Source organism: Neofelis nebulosa, chromosome 13, assembly GCF_028018385.1.
Source record: "Neofelis nebulosa isolate mNeoNeb1 chromosome 13, mNeoNeb1.pri, whole genome shotgun sequence".
Taxonomy (NCBI): Eukaryota; Metazoa; Chordata; class Mammalia; order Carnivora; family Felidae; genus Neofelis; species Neofelis nebulosa.
In genome coordinates this window covers 65,348,185-65,364,653 of record NC_080794.1, presented here as the reverse complement: position 1 = coordinate 65,364,653, position 16,469 = coordinate 65,348,185, and the positions used below count along the sequence as shown (strand labels likewise).

Below are 16,469 nucleotides of genomic sequence, written 5' to 3'. Positions count from 1 at the left end.
TCTGAGCCTTCAATAACCCGAAGGCCTTCAAGGGCCTTCAATAACCCGAAGGCCCTTGCCTGAGTCTTCTCTCATAGCCCTTGCCTGACTATTCAGGCCTCCGTGGTCCGTAGCTGGACTTTTCCTTGCACAGGAAATCCAGGTCCTCAGTATTATGTGGGGTTTCAGAGCTATGTGAATGGCAGCTTTACTCCTGCTTCACAAGGCTCCTACAGGTCTATTTCTTCCCCTCTTTCAGTAATCTCCCTTGTTAAAGTAGTTTAACTGATCTCTTTGTTGCTCTTATCCCCTGAGCTTGAATGAAATAGCACAGTTAATTTTCTAAAAAAGGCAGGTGAGAGTGATAGGTCTTTAGAACACAGACACAGCCTGCCAGGCAATCAGTGGCACAAATCCTGGTCTGGCAGCTGTGTGGGGCCAAACAAAAGGCTGATCCTTGGAGTAGGATCTAAAATAATTCTAGAAGCCTTGGGTCACAGGATTGACAGGTGAGGGATAGTTTCTTCTAGGATAGCCTAAACAAAATATTGTTTGGCTTGAGCTCACTTAGCAGAACGCGTCTTCCTTAGAATGTCCTCCTTTCCTAGCCACTCTGGAGCAGACTGAAGGGAAAGCTGCCAATCTCATCTCCTTTGCCTTCTGGCTTTCATACACTCCTTCCTGCCCCCTTTCTCATGCCCACTGCAATCACCACCTCCAGCATTCTCTTTTCCCACCACAGGAAACTCCAGTGACCAGCTGGCCTGAGGTCTCCAATGACAAGCGTGTCTGCCAAGTCCAGGAAGGGGAGACAGTAACACTGACAAGAGAGCAGGGGGAAGAAGCACGGAGGGCAGCCGCTGGAGGCTGTGGAGAGAGATGACCTGCAGGTGGTGCTCAGGGTGAGGCTGGAAGTAGCCGGGCCTGGTTTTTGCTCAGGAAAAGTACGAAGCTAAGACTAGGGTATCTGGAGAGATGGATGCGCCTCTTCAGAACCTAGCTGGCACCCAGGATTTCTGCTCAGGATCCTGAATGCATCTGCTAAGCAAATCCCACTTTCTAGAAAAGATAAAGCGCCTTCTTGCCCTGAATCAAAGGTCTTTTTTTTTTTCCCTAGCTAGCTACCGCCAGAGCTAGTCTTTTCTTGTCTCCTTCCTTAGAAACAAAGACAGCTGTCTGTTTTCTATGTTCCTCACCCCTGCGCATGGGCTAGCAACAGGGGAAAAGGAATTCAGGATCCTGAGTGACAAGACCAACTAAAAAGGAATCCAAAAGACACCATAAACAAATTCAGAGATAAACAACAGTCTGGATAAAATATTTGGGCCAGATTGGGAGAAAATATTTGTAATACTATGATAGACAATGGGGTGATATCCCCACTATACAAGCTCCTATAAATTAATAAGACAAACAGAAACAACTCAGTAAAATAACAGAAAAAGGAGAAGAGATTCAAATGTTTAACTTAAAAAAATAAAAACAATAAAATACTAGTTTTCACTCACCAAATTAGCACAGATGAATAGTGCTAATATTCAGTGCAGGTGTAAGGGTGGGGAAATGGAAACTCTCAAACATTACTGTTGGAAGTATAACTACTATAAGCTTTTGGGAAAGCAACCTGGTAGCACATATAAAAATGTAATTTGCGGGGTGCCCGGGTGGCTCAATCGATTGAGCGTCCGACTTTGGCTCAGGTCATGATCTCACAGCTCGTGAGTTCGAGCCCCATGTCGGGCTCTGTGCTGACAGCTCAGAGCCTGGAGCCTGCTTCTGCTTCTGTGTCTCCCTCTCTCTCTGCTCCTAACCCGCTCACATTCTGTCTCTGTTTCTCTCAAAAATAAATAAACGTTTGGGGCGCCTGGGTGGCGCAGTCGGTTAAGCGTCCGACTTCAGCCAGGTCACGATCTCGCGGTCCGTGAGTTCGAGCCCCGCGTCAGGCTCTGGGCTGATGGCTCGGAGCCTGGAGCCTGTTTCCGATTCTGTGTCTCCCTCTCTCTCTGCCCCTCCCCCGTTCATGCTCTGTCTCTCTCTGTCCCAAAAATAAATTAAAAAATATTAAAAAAAATAATAATAATAAATAAATAAATAAACGTTAAAAAAAAATTAAAGTAAAAAAAAATGTAATATGCTCATGGCCTTTAATCCAAAAATTTCAAGCACAGGAATCTATCATACAAAGGAAAATTAATAAGTAAGGACATATGAATAAGGATGCTTATTTCAGCATTATTTGTAAGTGGCTCAAATTAGGAAACCTAAATATTAAATATTATTCAGTAAGAAAAAGATTGATATTATATCTATATTATAGAAATTATACACTTTTCCTACGAAGAAAAAAATCTTACCATGGGCTTGGGGGGAAGGGAAATGCTGTATTGTTCCTTAATGTTTAGAGTTTCTTTTGGGGTAAAAAAGTTTGGGAAACAGATAGTGGTGATGATTGTACAACACTGTGAATGTAATTAATGCCAATGAATCGTATACTTAAAAATGATAAAAATGGCAATTTTTACATTATATATATCTTATGACACTAAAAGAAGAATATATAAACTTCCAGTTATAAGATTTGTAAGTTCTGGGGATGTAGTGTACAACATGATGACTACAGTTAATAATACTACATTGTGTATTTGAGGAGTGCCTGGATGGCTCAGTCAGAAGACAGCATGAGACTCTTGATCTTGGGGTTGTGAGCTTGAGCCCTATGTTAGGTATAGAGATTAAATAAATAAACTTAAAAAAACCTACATCGTATATTTGAAAGTTGCTAAGAGAGCAGACCTTAAAAATCCTCATTACAAGAAAATAAGTTGAAACTATATGAGGTGATGGATGTTAACTAGATTTATTGTGGTAATCATCTGTAACATATATTAAATCATTATGTTGTACACCTTAAATTAACACAATGTTGTATGTCAATTATATCTCAATAAAACTGGGGGGAAAAGAACAAATCAGATGGATAATTATATCATGTACATCTTTCTAAGTTAATACTATTAAGTAAAAAAAGGAGAAAATGCATAGCACATAATCCTATTTTTTTAAATGATACTTTATATATAGTTGTATACATATAGAGAAAGGTATAGAAAGATTCAAATCAGTCTGTCAACATTATTTACCTAAGGAAGAAGGAGGAACATTAAGAAAAAGGAGAAACCATTAATTCTTTTAGTCACCTCTTTATTATCTTAAAATAAGCATGCACTGTATTTGAAAAATAATTTTAAAAATAAACCGAACCAAACCTCCAAGGGCACCATACCCTTAACTCCCTCCAAAGCACAAAGAAACCAGAGTCCCAAGGAAACGTTCCCTCCCTCCCCACACTGCACGACCTGAGTCAATTAGCATAATGAGTAACCAGTAACAGTCCTATTTCTCTCCTTACAAGGAAACAGATGGCTGGGACAAACTTTTCCAGTATCACCAGATCATTGCCTAAGGCCTGACCACCCCAGGCGAGGCAGGAAATGAAGTGCTGTGGTCATCCAACAAAGCCTGAGTTCTTACCTATGAGTGCATAGGACAGGAACTTGTTGACAGAGGTTAGCGCCAGTCCAGTGATAGGGCCAGTGGTATCTTCAGAGCGAATCACTTCCAGAAATGGACGGAGGAACACATTGGGCTCAATTTCTGAGAGTTCTGCAAGAAAACAAACAGAAATGAAGTGATGCCATCTGACAAAAGCTAAACTCTAGAAAAAGGCCCTTCTTATCTGTGCCATGAGGCTGAAGTTCCTGGTTGCTGGGTCAATCTTCCTCCCTTTGGATTACCTTAAAGCAAATCACAGATGTATCATTTTATCTGTAAAATTTTTAGTTATGTAGCTCAAAGATTAAGAAGTTAAAAAAACCCACAGTATCATTATCATGCTTAAAAAATTAGCAATGGGGGTGCTTGGGTGGCTCAGTCAGTTAAGCATCCAACTTCGGCTCAGTTCAAAAATGATCTCACGGTTCTTGAGTTTGAACCCTGCATCGGGCTGTCTGCTGTCAGCACAGAGCCCACCTCAGATCCTCTGTCCCCCTCTCTCTCTGGCCCTCCCCACCCTCAAAAATAAATAAACGTTTAAAAAAATTTTTATGTTTATTTATTTTTGAGAGAGAGAGAGAGAGACAGAGTGCGAGTGGGGAGGGGCAGAGAGAGAGAGGGAGACACAGAATTCAAAACAGGCTCCAGGCTCCGGGCTCGCAGCACAGAGCCTGATGCAGGGCTTGAACTCAGGAACCGCGAGATCATGATCTAAGCCGAAGTCGGATGCTTAACTGACTGAGCCACCCAGGTGCCCCTAAAAATAAACTTTTAAAAAATTAACAATAAAATAGTTAAGATGGTAAATTTTATCATATATATATGTGTATATACATATATGTGTATATATATATACGTATATATATATATATATACGTATATATATATATATATATACGTATATATATATACACATATATGTATATACACATATATATATACACATATATATATACACATATATATGTATATACATATATATATATATATATATATTTTAACCACAATTTTAAAAATTAAAAGTAATTCTTTAATATCACCAAACATTGTTGGATCAATTTTCCACATCCATTTCACCACTCTCCCTAGTGACACACAGATAAACCTCATCTCAACTATAGCCAACATAACCAAAGAGGTTCTAGGATGAGCTATCTTTATGTCTTTTGCTGTTATGGTCAAGGTCACTTCTCATAGAGATAAAGAACGTAGCACATCCCAGGAAGGTGAGGGGAAACCCTAAGGTTTATAGTCCCTCGCCTGAAAAATAAGCCTAAAAAGAACAAAAGGCTGCGCAGTCCCAACTCCTGGAGACAGCCTGTATTCTTGGAAAGTCCTATCCACTCTTTAGCTCCCTTTCTGCATAGAGTAAAGCAAAGGGCTAACTGCTCTGAGATGAAGGAGCAATTCATAATTTTTATTTTACAGATGAGAAAAATAAAGCTTAGATAAACTACATGATTGGCTCCAAATTACACAGCTGTTAAGAAGCAGAGCTGGGATTTGAACACGGTTTCAAAATCTGTGAAACCATTAGATATATTCTACCTAATTACCAGCACGTATTCCTGAATTTAGAAGGTTTCATTCCAGGTCTGAGAAGCTGCACTACACTGGACTAGCTCTCCACACTGCTGTATGGCGTCTGCATTTCTAGATTTGGCTGTGCTCCAGCCTTTGAGAGACCAGCTCCTTGAAAAGCTTCCTAAATTGCCCAGAAAGATTTAGGGACAAGATCAAGGCTGCCCACCTTTAGAGACAAAGAAAGCTGGGTTTTCTGAGCACGTTCATATTCATGCAAATGCAGGGAGCTTCCCACTCAATTCCTACCACTCCCCTCTTTGAGTAAACATTCTCCAGCCTGGCTGCTCCTCAGATTAATGCTTTAATTAATTGGCAGATTGGGTAGTATTTTCCAAGCCTGTATGTACAGTGATCACATCAGCTGTATAAAACCTGCTTCTTATCCCCCACCTACCCCCACCTAAAGATGTACAATTTGCAGGAAAAACCTGGAGAAAAAAAACCTTTGTGTGTGTGAGGTGGTAGAGGGTTGAACTATGCAAGGAATAGAAATACTAGAAAAAACGGAAATACATAAAATACTTTTTTAAAGCACATTAAAAAATGTAAAGTCATCTAGTCTTGCTGCTTTAGAAACATAATTATTACATATGATTTGTTCTGTCATTTTAAAAATATGGTTGGGGCACCCAGGCAGGTGAGCATCTGATTCTTGATTTCAGCTCAGGTCAAGATCTCACAGTTCATGAGATCGAGCCCTGTACCGGGCTCTGCGCTGATAGCTCGGAGCCTGCTGGGGATTCTCACTCTTCCTCTCTGCCCATCCCCTGCTTGCACACTTACTCTCTCTCTCAAAATGAATAAATAACTTAAAAAAAAAAAGGTCATGTTTAGTATATTTGAGATATAAAAGTCTAGATGGAAAAAATAATCTTTAATTGAGAAGTGGGGCAGGGAACAGATATTCTGAGCTTTCATCCAGTTGCTATAACTGTACTTTCTAGAAAGACTAGGGAGATTTCACAGCCGTGGTTTGACACTTCCAGAGCCATGTACACCATTTTTTTTTGATTTGGTAAAATCGACTCTTTTTGGTATAGTGTTCTATAAATTTTAACATATGTATAGATTCCTGTAATCACTGTGAAGATGTGACAATTGGGATACAGTACGTGTTCTACACGAACTCCCTCTTATCTCTTTAAGTCACAACCTCCTTGCCACCCCAACCCTTGTCAACAACCATGGATGTATTCCCCCACACTGTGGTTTTATCAAGAAGGTCATAAAATGAAGTCATACAGTGTGTTACTTCTGAGACTGGCTTCTTTCACTCAGCATGATGCGTCTGAGATTCAGCTAAACTGTTGCACAGATCAATAGTTTGTTCCCTTTTTAATGTTGAGTGGTATTCCATTGCATGGATGTACCACAGTTTGTTTATCCTATCCATTCACTAGTTGAAGGACATTTATTTGGCTTCTCCAGTTTGAGGCGATTTTGAGTACAGCTGCTATAAACATTCACATACAGGTTTTTGTGTGAAGAACATCGGTTTGCATTTCTCTAGGATAAACACCCAGGAGTGGGATCTCTGGGTCAAAGGGTAAATGTATGTTCAGCTTTATAAGAAACTGCCAAACTGTTTTCCAGTCTCTGTGTGACTTTGCATTCCCACCAGCAGTGAGAATTCTGGTCTCTGCCCATCCTCTCCTGTACCTGGTATTTTCAGTATTTTTACTTAAGCCATCCTAGTAGGTAGGTAGTGGTATCTCCATGTGGTTTACATTTGCATTTCCCTAATGGCTAGTGACACTGAACCTCTTTTTCATGTGGTTATTTGCCATCCACGTATCCTTTTTGGTGGACATGTGTGTTCAAGTCTTTAGCCCATTTTTTAAAATGAATTATTTGTTTTCTTACTGTTGAATTTTTTTTTAAGTTTATTTATTTATTTTGAGAGAGAGAGAAAGAGAGGGAGAGAGAATCCCAAGCAGGCTCCGCACCATCAACACAGAGCCTGATACGGGGCTCGAACTCACAAACCCCAAGATCGTGACCTGAGCTGAAATCAAGAGTCAGATGCTTAACCAACTGAACCACCCAGGAGACCCCTTACTGTTGAGTTTAGAAACTTTTTTTTTTTCTTCTAAGTTTTATTTATCTATTTTGAGAGAGAGAAACAGAGGCAGCACCAGTGGGGGAGGGGCAGAGAGAGGGATAGAGAGACTCCCAAGCAGGCTCTGCACCATCAGCACAGAGCTGATGAGGGGCTCAAACTCACGAGCCCCAAGATCAGACGTTTAACCAACTGAGCTACCCAGGAGCCCCCTTACTGTTGAGTTTACAGACTTCTTTATTCATTCTGGACTCAAGTCCTTTATTGGCAATACAGTGATTTACAGATGTTTTCTTCGAGACTGTAGCTTGTCTTTTCAATCTCTTAATGGTATCTCTCATAGAGCAGGCATTTTTAGTTAGTCTGGTGTATCCATTTTTTTCTTTCATGCATTATGTTTTTGGTGTCATATCTAAGTACTCTTTGCCTAATCCCAGGCCACAGAGACTTTCCTATGTTTTCTTCTAAAAAATATACAGGTTTATGCTTTTTGTTTTACATCTGTGATCTATTTTGCGTTAATTTTTCTACAATGTGTGATGTTTCAATGGAGGTTCTATTTTGTTTTGCATATGGATGTCCAGTTGTTCCAACAACATTTCTTGAAAAGAAATTCTTGCTCCACTGAACTGTCTTTGCACCTTTGTCAATCATTAATTGGCCTTATTTTTGTGAGTATATTCTAGGTTCTCTATTCTGTTCCACTGATCTGTGTGTCTAACTCTCTGAAAGTACACTGTCTTGATTAACTTGATTCTAAGTCTTAAAATAAGGTAGTGATCCTTCCAACTTTACTATTTTTCAATACTGCTTTCAGCATTCTGGTTCCTTTGCCTTTCCATTTCAACATAAATTTGTCTGTATTTACAAAACAAATCTTGTTGGGAATCTGACAGGAATTGCACTGAGTCTATAGATCAGTTTAGGGAGAAATTACATCTTTACTAAGTTGTGCCTACCAATTCATGGACACGGTAGTCTCTGTTTATTTATATCTTCCTAATTTCTTTCATCAGTATAGTTTTTAGCATACAAATTCTATATATGTTGTTACATTTATATGTAAGAATTTAATTTTTATTTGGTATGTTTGTAAATGATATTGTGTTTTGTTTTCAGATGTTTTAGTATTTAGAAATGGGACTGATTTTTTTGTTTTGTTTTGTTTTAAACCAGAACATGTATTATGTGACTGATCACTGAAATCCTTAAGATGAACTGGATACTGCAAAAGTTGCCCTCTTGGGCTTAGATGCCATTCTTTCACGGAATCCATGCCTGAATCTGCAGTATACAATTTTTTTTTTCAGTATACAATTTTTAAGTGCCTCATTAGACCGTCCCAGTGGTATTTCATCTTTTAGCCTTGGCACTCCAGTTTTACTTTCTCTTCTGCCTGGCAGGATAGCCGTAACTGCCACAGGTTGACTTCTGAAGGTGGTAGGCCTTAGAGTCACAGCAGTGTCACAACATGTGTGTCTTATTGCAACACTTTCCAAACGATGATATCCCCTTCATCATTTCATTTCTGTGGCCAAGATCAAAGAGATGAAGTATGATTGATTTTTTGTGTGCTGAACTTATATTCTGGGACCTTACTAAACTCACTTATTAGTTTTAGGATTTTGTTGTTGTAGATTCCTTGGGGTTTTCTACATAGACAATTATGTTATCTGTAAATAGTGAGTTTTATTTCTTCCTTTCTAATAATGTACATGCCTTTTTATTTCCTTTTCTTGTCTCACTGCACTGGCTGGGACTTCCAGTAGCGTGAAAATAAACATCTTTCTTTGTTGCCAATTTTAGGGTAAATGCATTCAGTGTTCCACTGTAAAGTATGATGTTAGTCATATGTTCACTGCCAGGAGTGGATATTATATTTTATCAAAAGCCTCCTCTTCATCAATTGATATGATGAGTGGTTTTTCTTCTTTAGAATGTTAAGATGGTAGATTAATCGATTTTCAGATGTTAAATCATCCTTGCATTCCCAGGATTAAACCTTACTTAGCCTTGGTATATTATTCTTTTAATATATCGCTAGATTTTATTTGCAAATCTTCTGCTCCATAAGGTGAAAGAGCTCACTATGGCATGAGAGGCCTGGAGCAGTCAGGAGTGATACCATATAGAAGCTTGGACAAAGTCCCATAGAGAACTCTCTGGAGGCTCTGGGTGTGGCTCACATAGTATATAATCCAGTCAACGGACAAGTGATCATTAGTCTCACTACTAACAATAGCCAGGCATACAACACCCAAGCTCATCTGTCAAATTAGGTAGCTGGAATCTATAACTGCTAAAATACATTCATTCTAGCACTTCTATTGTGTGAGTCAATGCTTATGGAGACTTAGTGATAGAAAACTAGAAGAGCTGGATTTTTTTTTTTTAAGATTTTATTTTTAGGTAATATCTACACCCATTGTGGGACTCAAACTCACAACCTGAGATCAAGAGCTGCATGCTCCACAGCCAGGTGCCCCAGAGCTAGACTTTTTTTTTTTTTTTTTTTTTTTTTTTTTTTAAATTTTTTTCAACGTTTTTTATTTATTTTTGGGACAGAGAGAGACAGAGCATGAACGGGGGAGGGGCAGAGAGAGAGGGAGACACAGAATCGGAAACAGGCTCCAGGCTCCGAGCCATCAGCCCAGAGCCTGACGCGGGGCTCGAACTCACGGACCGCGAGATCGTGACCTGGCTGAAGTCGGACGCTTAACCGACTGCGCCACCCAGGCGCCCCAGAGCTAGACTTTTTAATGAGCCTACCAGGAACCTTCATTATCACCCTCACTCCCATACCCCTCCAAAAAAAAGAGAATCGTGATATATACAATTAACTTTCCCACGAGTTTGGTCTAGGCAGAATCAGTTTTGCTCTCTAGGTTCAACTGCTGATTGCTAGGAGCATCAGAGACATTCTAACAAGAATACCCCCTGCAGCTTTTGGTGGTGGTGGTGGTGGGGGGGGAGGTGGGGATGGTGGGAGATTGTGCTTCTAGCAGGGCACCACTTGTAAGGTCCTTTCCTTCCTTCCTTCCTCCCTTCCTCCCTCCCTTCTTTCCTTCCTCCCTCCCTCCTTCCCTTTTTCTTTCTTTCTTCCTTTCTTTCTTTTTTTTCTTTCTTTCTTAATAAACACTGGGCTTTTTTTTTTTTATGTTTATTTATTTATTTTTAGAGAGAGGTACAGCATGAGCAGAGGAGGGGCAGAGAAAGAGAGAGAGACAAAGAATCCCAAGCAGGCTCCCCACCATCAACACAGAGCCCGACATAGGGCCCAAACCCACAAATTGCGAGATCATGACCTGAGCCAAAATTAAGAGCTGGATGCTTAACTGACTGAGCCACCCAGCTGCCCCAAGATATTTCTGATTATTTTTTCTTTTTAAAATTAAAAAAAAGTTTATATTTATTTTTGAAGGAGAGACAGAGCGTGAGCAGGTGAGGGGCAGAGAGAGGGAGACACAGAATCTGAAGCAGGCTCCAGGCTCCAAGCTGTCAGCACAGAGCCCGACACGGGGCTTGAACCCACGAACCATGAAATCATGACCTGAGCCGAAGTCCTACGCCCAAAGGACTGAGCCACCCAGGTGCCCCAGGCATTTCTGATTTAAGAGGTACCTCTTTGTAAACACATTAGTAAACACATTTAAAAAAAACAAAACTGGAATTTCAATTCATAATCCTGTTAAGATGTTCAGATGGTCCTCTAAAACAGTGCTTCTCAAACTGTCTGTGGTTAAGGGCCAATTTTTTCCCCCTTTATATCAATCCATTGCAGATCCATTGTTTTATAAACTATAATAAAACAAACTGCTAGAGAAGGAAATTTAAAAAACAAAGACATAATACAATATAAGCTCTATTTTATTATTATAACATATATAAAATTGTCAATATATATAAACTGTCAAGATGTTATAAAAGTTTCTAAGTGTTTTCCCTCAATTTCTGTACACATCCCACCATGTACCAAGCAGCAGTTTGTGAACCTAAAATGGTTTACAGATTATACTTTGAGTAAAAGTGCTCTACAAAAATAAACCCTAATTTTCAACTGGCCTTTCTAGAAAATGCTCCAAATCCTAGGTATTACAGCTAAGATAGGCCCTAAAAATAATTTATGAATGAGAGATTTAAGATTTAGAAAGGTTAAGTAATTTGTACAAGGCTACAAAGCAAGTTAGTGTTGGAACCGAGACTAGAAGTTAAGGGCGCTATGTAAAACCATGAACTTCTGAGCAGGATCCAAATTCTAGTTCTGCAACTTAATGGCTGTGTGATAGATACTAAATTTTCAAAGACTGTATTTTATAAGGTGTTAAAATAGGTGTTAGAGAATTAAAATAAGTTATATTTAAAAACAAATAACAGCAGCTAATATTTATTGAGCATATACTATGTGTCAGGCACTGTGCTCGGTAATTTACACATATTATCTCATGTAATACATGTAAAATATGTTGTACAATGCATGGAATAAAGTGTAATGAATATAACTAAGATATTATTATTCTAGTTTTTTAGTTCTGGAGTGTCAGTCCAGGATTCTTAATACTCTAAGTTACTGTAAGTTCAGTTTATTTCTTAAGACTTAAGCAAATATCAAAAACTTCAAAGGCAGGACTTCTATCTTTGATTACTAAAGCTTAAAAGGGATAAAAATGAAGGATAGATGCCAAGATAACTAGTAGTTATTATTTACGTAGGGTGCAATTTGGGATAGCTCTTCTAATTTCTGAGGGTTTCAGCTTTTTCCAAGGTATGCACAGTTATCATAGAAAGGAAGAGGCTTCCCTTTTTAAACAAATGACTGAAACATTCATCCTCTTTTTAGAAGAGATAAAAATAACAATATTAATAGCAGGTACTATTTATATTACCTTGTGGCATGCCATGTGCTAAGCACCTTATATACCTTTTCTCTTCGTAATTATCCCCATTTTGAAGATGAAAATGAGACTTAGGAAGTAGATCTACTCTTCAGCTAAGACTGTACAACCAGCAAGTGGTGTAAATGGGAATCAAATCCAGGTTCATGTGACTCCAAAATCTGTGCCCCTAGCTATTCAACTCCACTGCTTCCTATGAAGCCAGAACAGAAAAGTTTCTGGTGTTCTGCCGCCTGGCTCAGTCTGCCCTGGGAATGAGATTCAATTGTCTAGATCTTCCTCAGAAGAGTGAGAAAAGCTGCCTGAGTCCTTCAGGGGAAAGGTGCCATGATGCTGCTCATAGTAAGCAGGCTGATTAATTTCACAACCAAGGAGACATCTGATACCACTGCCAAGCAGCCAAAATTCCCGCCCTGGAAAGTTGTCAACTTCAAGGCACAAACAGTCCAGTAAACAGAGAGTGCAGATCAGGTAGAGGGGTACTCTGAAGGTGACTGGTTCATGTTCCAAGATGGGAAGGGAAAAAAAGGAATGATTACAAGGAGGGGAAATTCAACTCCCTATTGAAGAAAGAACACTTGGGATCCTTCTAGGACTAAGCCACCTGCTTCTAAAACCAAATCTGAGACCTACTTCTGGCTAGTCAGTGCTGAATAAGAACAATTACAACAAGAATTATTAAACTATTTCTGGAGAAGCTCATGAACCACTTCAACACAAAGCAAAGTGAAACCCTTTAGAGATGTCTTGGTGGTACTCTGCTCACACTCTGTTCAACAGCAGTAAGCAGGGAGCTCAACTCCATATATAATGATATTAAAACAGAGAAGTCTCAGTTTGGCCCAATAGCAATTTGAGAGTCTACAGATGTCCCCAAGTCTCTTGTCTTTTCAGATGATGAGGTGACCTGTCCAAAAGGGAATGAATCCTGACACTGTTTTCTCTTTTTACGTGAGAGCTTGCCATCCTCTCTGATAATCTATGTCAAAGGTCTCAACAGTGGCATCAAGGGCTGCCCTTAGACAAAAGGAAACACTTTCTTATTAGCCTACAGGGGAGCCGTCACCAACCTCTCAGGAGGTTGGTGTTCTCCAGCCTGCAGTAGCCTTTTCTCATTTGGCCAGCATTGGGCTGGCACATTCCTGAGCCAAAATGCACACATAAGCTGCTTTCCCTGGTAGCGAAGCTCTTCACTCCTGAGTGACTCTTGTCAGGGGCGGTTGGGCATTCTCAATTGGATTACGCTGACAAGGAAAAAGGCCTGTGGTATATTATTTCAACACCATTTGGCTTCAGAAATGCCTGTCTCGACCCTTTTGCCCTCAGAGCCTACTTCTCCCTTCTTACTTTCTAGAGGGTCACCAGCCTGCTCCCATCCTTGCTCTTCATCCTGCAAATATTGGCTCATGTTTCTGGAGACAGAATATCGTCACTCACAAGGTGGATCATGTATAACAGACTAATAAATCAGAGCATGATATAAACAGAAGTTCATTTACCCCTCTTGATACTTCTATATCCAGAGGCACAGAACAAAATTATCTGAGCATAAAAAGCTTTTCAGTTTTTGGCTTTTCTGTTTATGCCTGCACATTCCATTTTAGGAAAAAGTGTTAGGTCCTCATATTCTACTTTTCTGACTATGCTATACCCAGGAATATTTCTTGTAAAAGACAAAGCAAGATTAGGAACGATCTACAAATGGAATTTTTGAGATACTGTAATCTCAGGAGGAAGGAGCTGTGCTCTTTGTGGTCACTAGGGGGGACATCAAGTGTAGTGGTCCAAAGCATAAACAAAACTAAACTTTGGTAAAGCCAGAAGCCTCTGGAGTATCTGCCACACCTGCCATCCCTTTATTTCCAGACCTCAAATGGTCAGGTGGGGATTTAGATTTGACTTCAGAAACTGACTTGAAGGAAGACTACCAAAGGACAGCTCTCAGAGAAATGTACTACCTTCCAGACTTAAGGGTCAAACCCAGACAAGGCTTTGCAAACTGCTCTCTACAAGAGGAGAAATAAAATAAAGAAATGTCCAGTCTTGGCCTATCACTAACTATGTGACCTTGGGTAAAGCACTTCACTTCTTTGGGCCACAGTTTTCTCATCCACAGAGTTTTCTTAGGGAAGATGGTGGTGGCAGTAGTTTAACTGAATTCCTTAAGGCTCCTTTAGATCCCTAAAACTTAACAAAAAGCAAAGTACAGTTTGGGAGTAAGTGCACATGAATGCAGACTGTCTGTTAAGAAGGTAGCCCGGGGGAAAGCAATTCGTTTGTCTAAGATCTTGACAGTAGATCCTCTTTTTTCCTTTTCTTAAACAAATGCTTAGTTTCTCAAGGTACCTTTAGATTTGGGATGGGAGAGTGGGGAGATTGTCTTTGATATTATAACTCATTATGAGACAAAATATGATGATGGCTTAATCACTATCACATCCAGGTATAAGGTGGGTCGATGGGCCAGCTAGAAGATAATGGTACCAACCACTTACACTAAGAAAGGCAAATTATTTCTAATACTTGATCCTTTAAAAATTCTTTGGGAAGTATTCATTTTTAGGCTGATTCTAGCCCTTAATGGCCAATCCAACCTGAATAGCCAATTTAGCTTGATGCTAGAAGCTGCCACCTACCACCCTTTCAAGAATACTACTACTCCACTGTCCAGGACAACCTTAATTTGACTCAGACATCAGTAACAGCTACACAGATTATTAAGCTTAATTGTTATACATAGATTATTTTATCCTCCCAATAACCCTGAGAAACAGTATTACTGTTCTTATTTTACAGATCAAGAAACCAAGGCTCTAAATGGTTTAAGTGACTTGCCCAAGATCACACAAAAAATGAAAGAGGCAGAATTTAGAGCCAGGTCTGTTCTGGTTTCCAAAGTCCATGCTCTTAAACACTTATTATATTCTTAAATGTTACACCATGCTATTGCTACAGGTTTACTACTAGATGTATTAACTGCATGAGTCGGATGGCAAATAAAAATTTAAAATTCAAATATCCTGGAATTGAAGTTTCTTCTCTAACTTTCCTCCTCCCTAACTGATGACTAAACACTGTTAGTTATTGATTTTAGTACCGCCACAAGAATTAAGTATCAGGTTTGCCCAGGTTCCCTCCTAATCCAAGAGGAAGAGTGAGGCCCCTTTAACAAGGCCGGCAGGGCTAAATGAGGCCCACAGGGACTGGCCTCAAACGTATTGCAGAGGCCCAAGGACAGACTGATCCATCTGTCTTACTGAGAGCAAAGTTTGATGTGTATCAACTCTATAAACACTAGTTTTCACCCTTCTAGAGGAAATTGGCACATATTGAAAGGAAAGCAATTAGATGGTAACATACAGGCAAGCCAGAGCTGCTCTGGTCCTTTACTCTGCCTTGCCATTTTCTGCATACATTGTTCAAGACCAAGCCCAAACTTAAGCAGGCAATTTGAAAGCCCAGGAGAAATTAAAAAACTTGTGTTACTATACTTTAAAACAGAACAATTCACGCCAACTTTATGCAGTCATTACATTTGAAGCAACTTTTTCAATCCTAATTCCTCTCGTATTCTAGTAAAAAGTTCCAGTGTTCGATAGCAAGAAGAGAAGACAATTACAGGTTTATTATCAATTACTACCCTGTCAGGTCTCCTAGAGGAGACCCTAGAGGGGCCCTGAAGAGGCAGTAAAAGGAAATGAGAAAGAACTAAATTCTGAATTAACATTAGCAAAGTCTACAGATATGTAAAAGACTAAAGGGTCAAGAGCCAAAACTTCTGGAGAAGATTCGGAGAATCCCCAAAGAGTATCAATTATAGGCCTGGGAACAATCTTCCCTGCCCCTTACGTGTACAGAATCCTATTTTTCAAAATTTATGCTTATTTATTTTTTTAATTTTTACTTTTTTTTTTTGAGAGAGAGAGAGAGAGAGAGAGACAGGGCATGAGCAGGGGAGGGGCAGAGAGAGCGAGACACAGAATCCGAAGCAGGCTCCAGGCTCTGAGCTGTCAGCACAGAGCCCAACGTGGAGCTTGAACCCATGAACTGCAAGATCATGACCTGAGCTGAGGTCGGATGCTTACCAACTGAGCTACCCAGGTGCCCCTATTTAAAAAAAAATTTTTTTAAGTTTATTTATTTAATTTGAGAGAGACAGAGGGAATGAGAGCAGGGGAAGGCCAGAAAGAGAGGGAGAGATAGAGAGAATCCCAAGCAGGCTCTGCAGGGTCAGCACAGAGCCTGACTTGGGGCTCAAACTCTTGAAACTGGGAGATCATGACCTGAGCAGAAATCAAGAGGCAGACACTTAACAACTAAGCCACCTAGGCGCCCCCAGAATCCTATTTATTCACTTTTTTCTAACAGCTGAAAATGGTTTCTACAGCAGCAGATCATAAATT

General features: G+C 39.8%; 1 protein-coding gene and 1 pseudogene across 12 annotated transcripts in view; both read right to left on the bottom strand.

The window, feature by feature from the left end:
- GBF1 (golgi brefeldin A resistant guanine nucleotide exchange factor 1) overlaps positions 1–16,469 on the bottom strand; it is a 122,155-nt gene that overhangs the window by 30,264 nt on the left and 75,422 nt on the right. For all 12 annotated transcript variants that reach the window (XM_058697584.1, XM_058697583.1, XM_058697586.1 and 9 more), the window contains one exon: positions 3,511–3,642. In XM_058697584.1, coding sequence (XP_058553567.1) covers positions 3,511–3,642 — 132 coding nt within the window. The remainder of the gene's footprint in view (positions 1–3,510; positions 3,643–16,469) is intronic.
- Positions 7,237–9,646, bottom strand: LOC131493281 (large ribosomal subunit protein eL37-like; annotated as a pseudogene).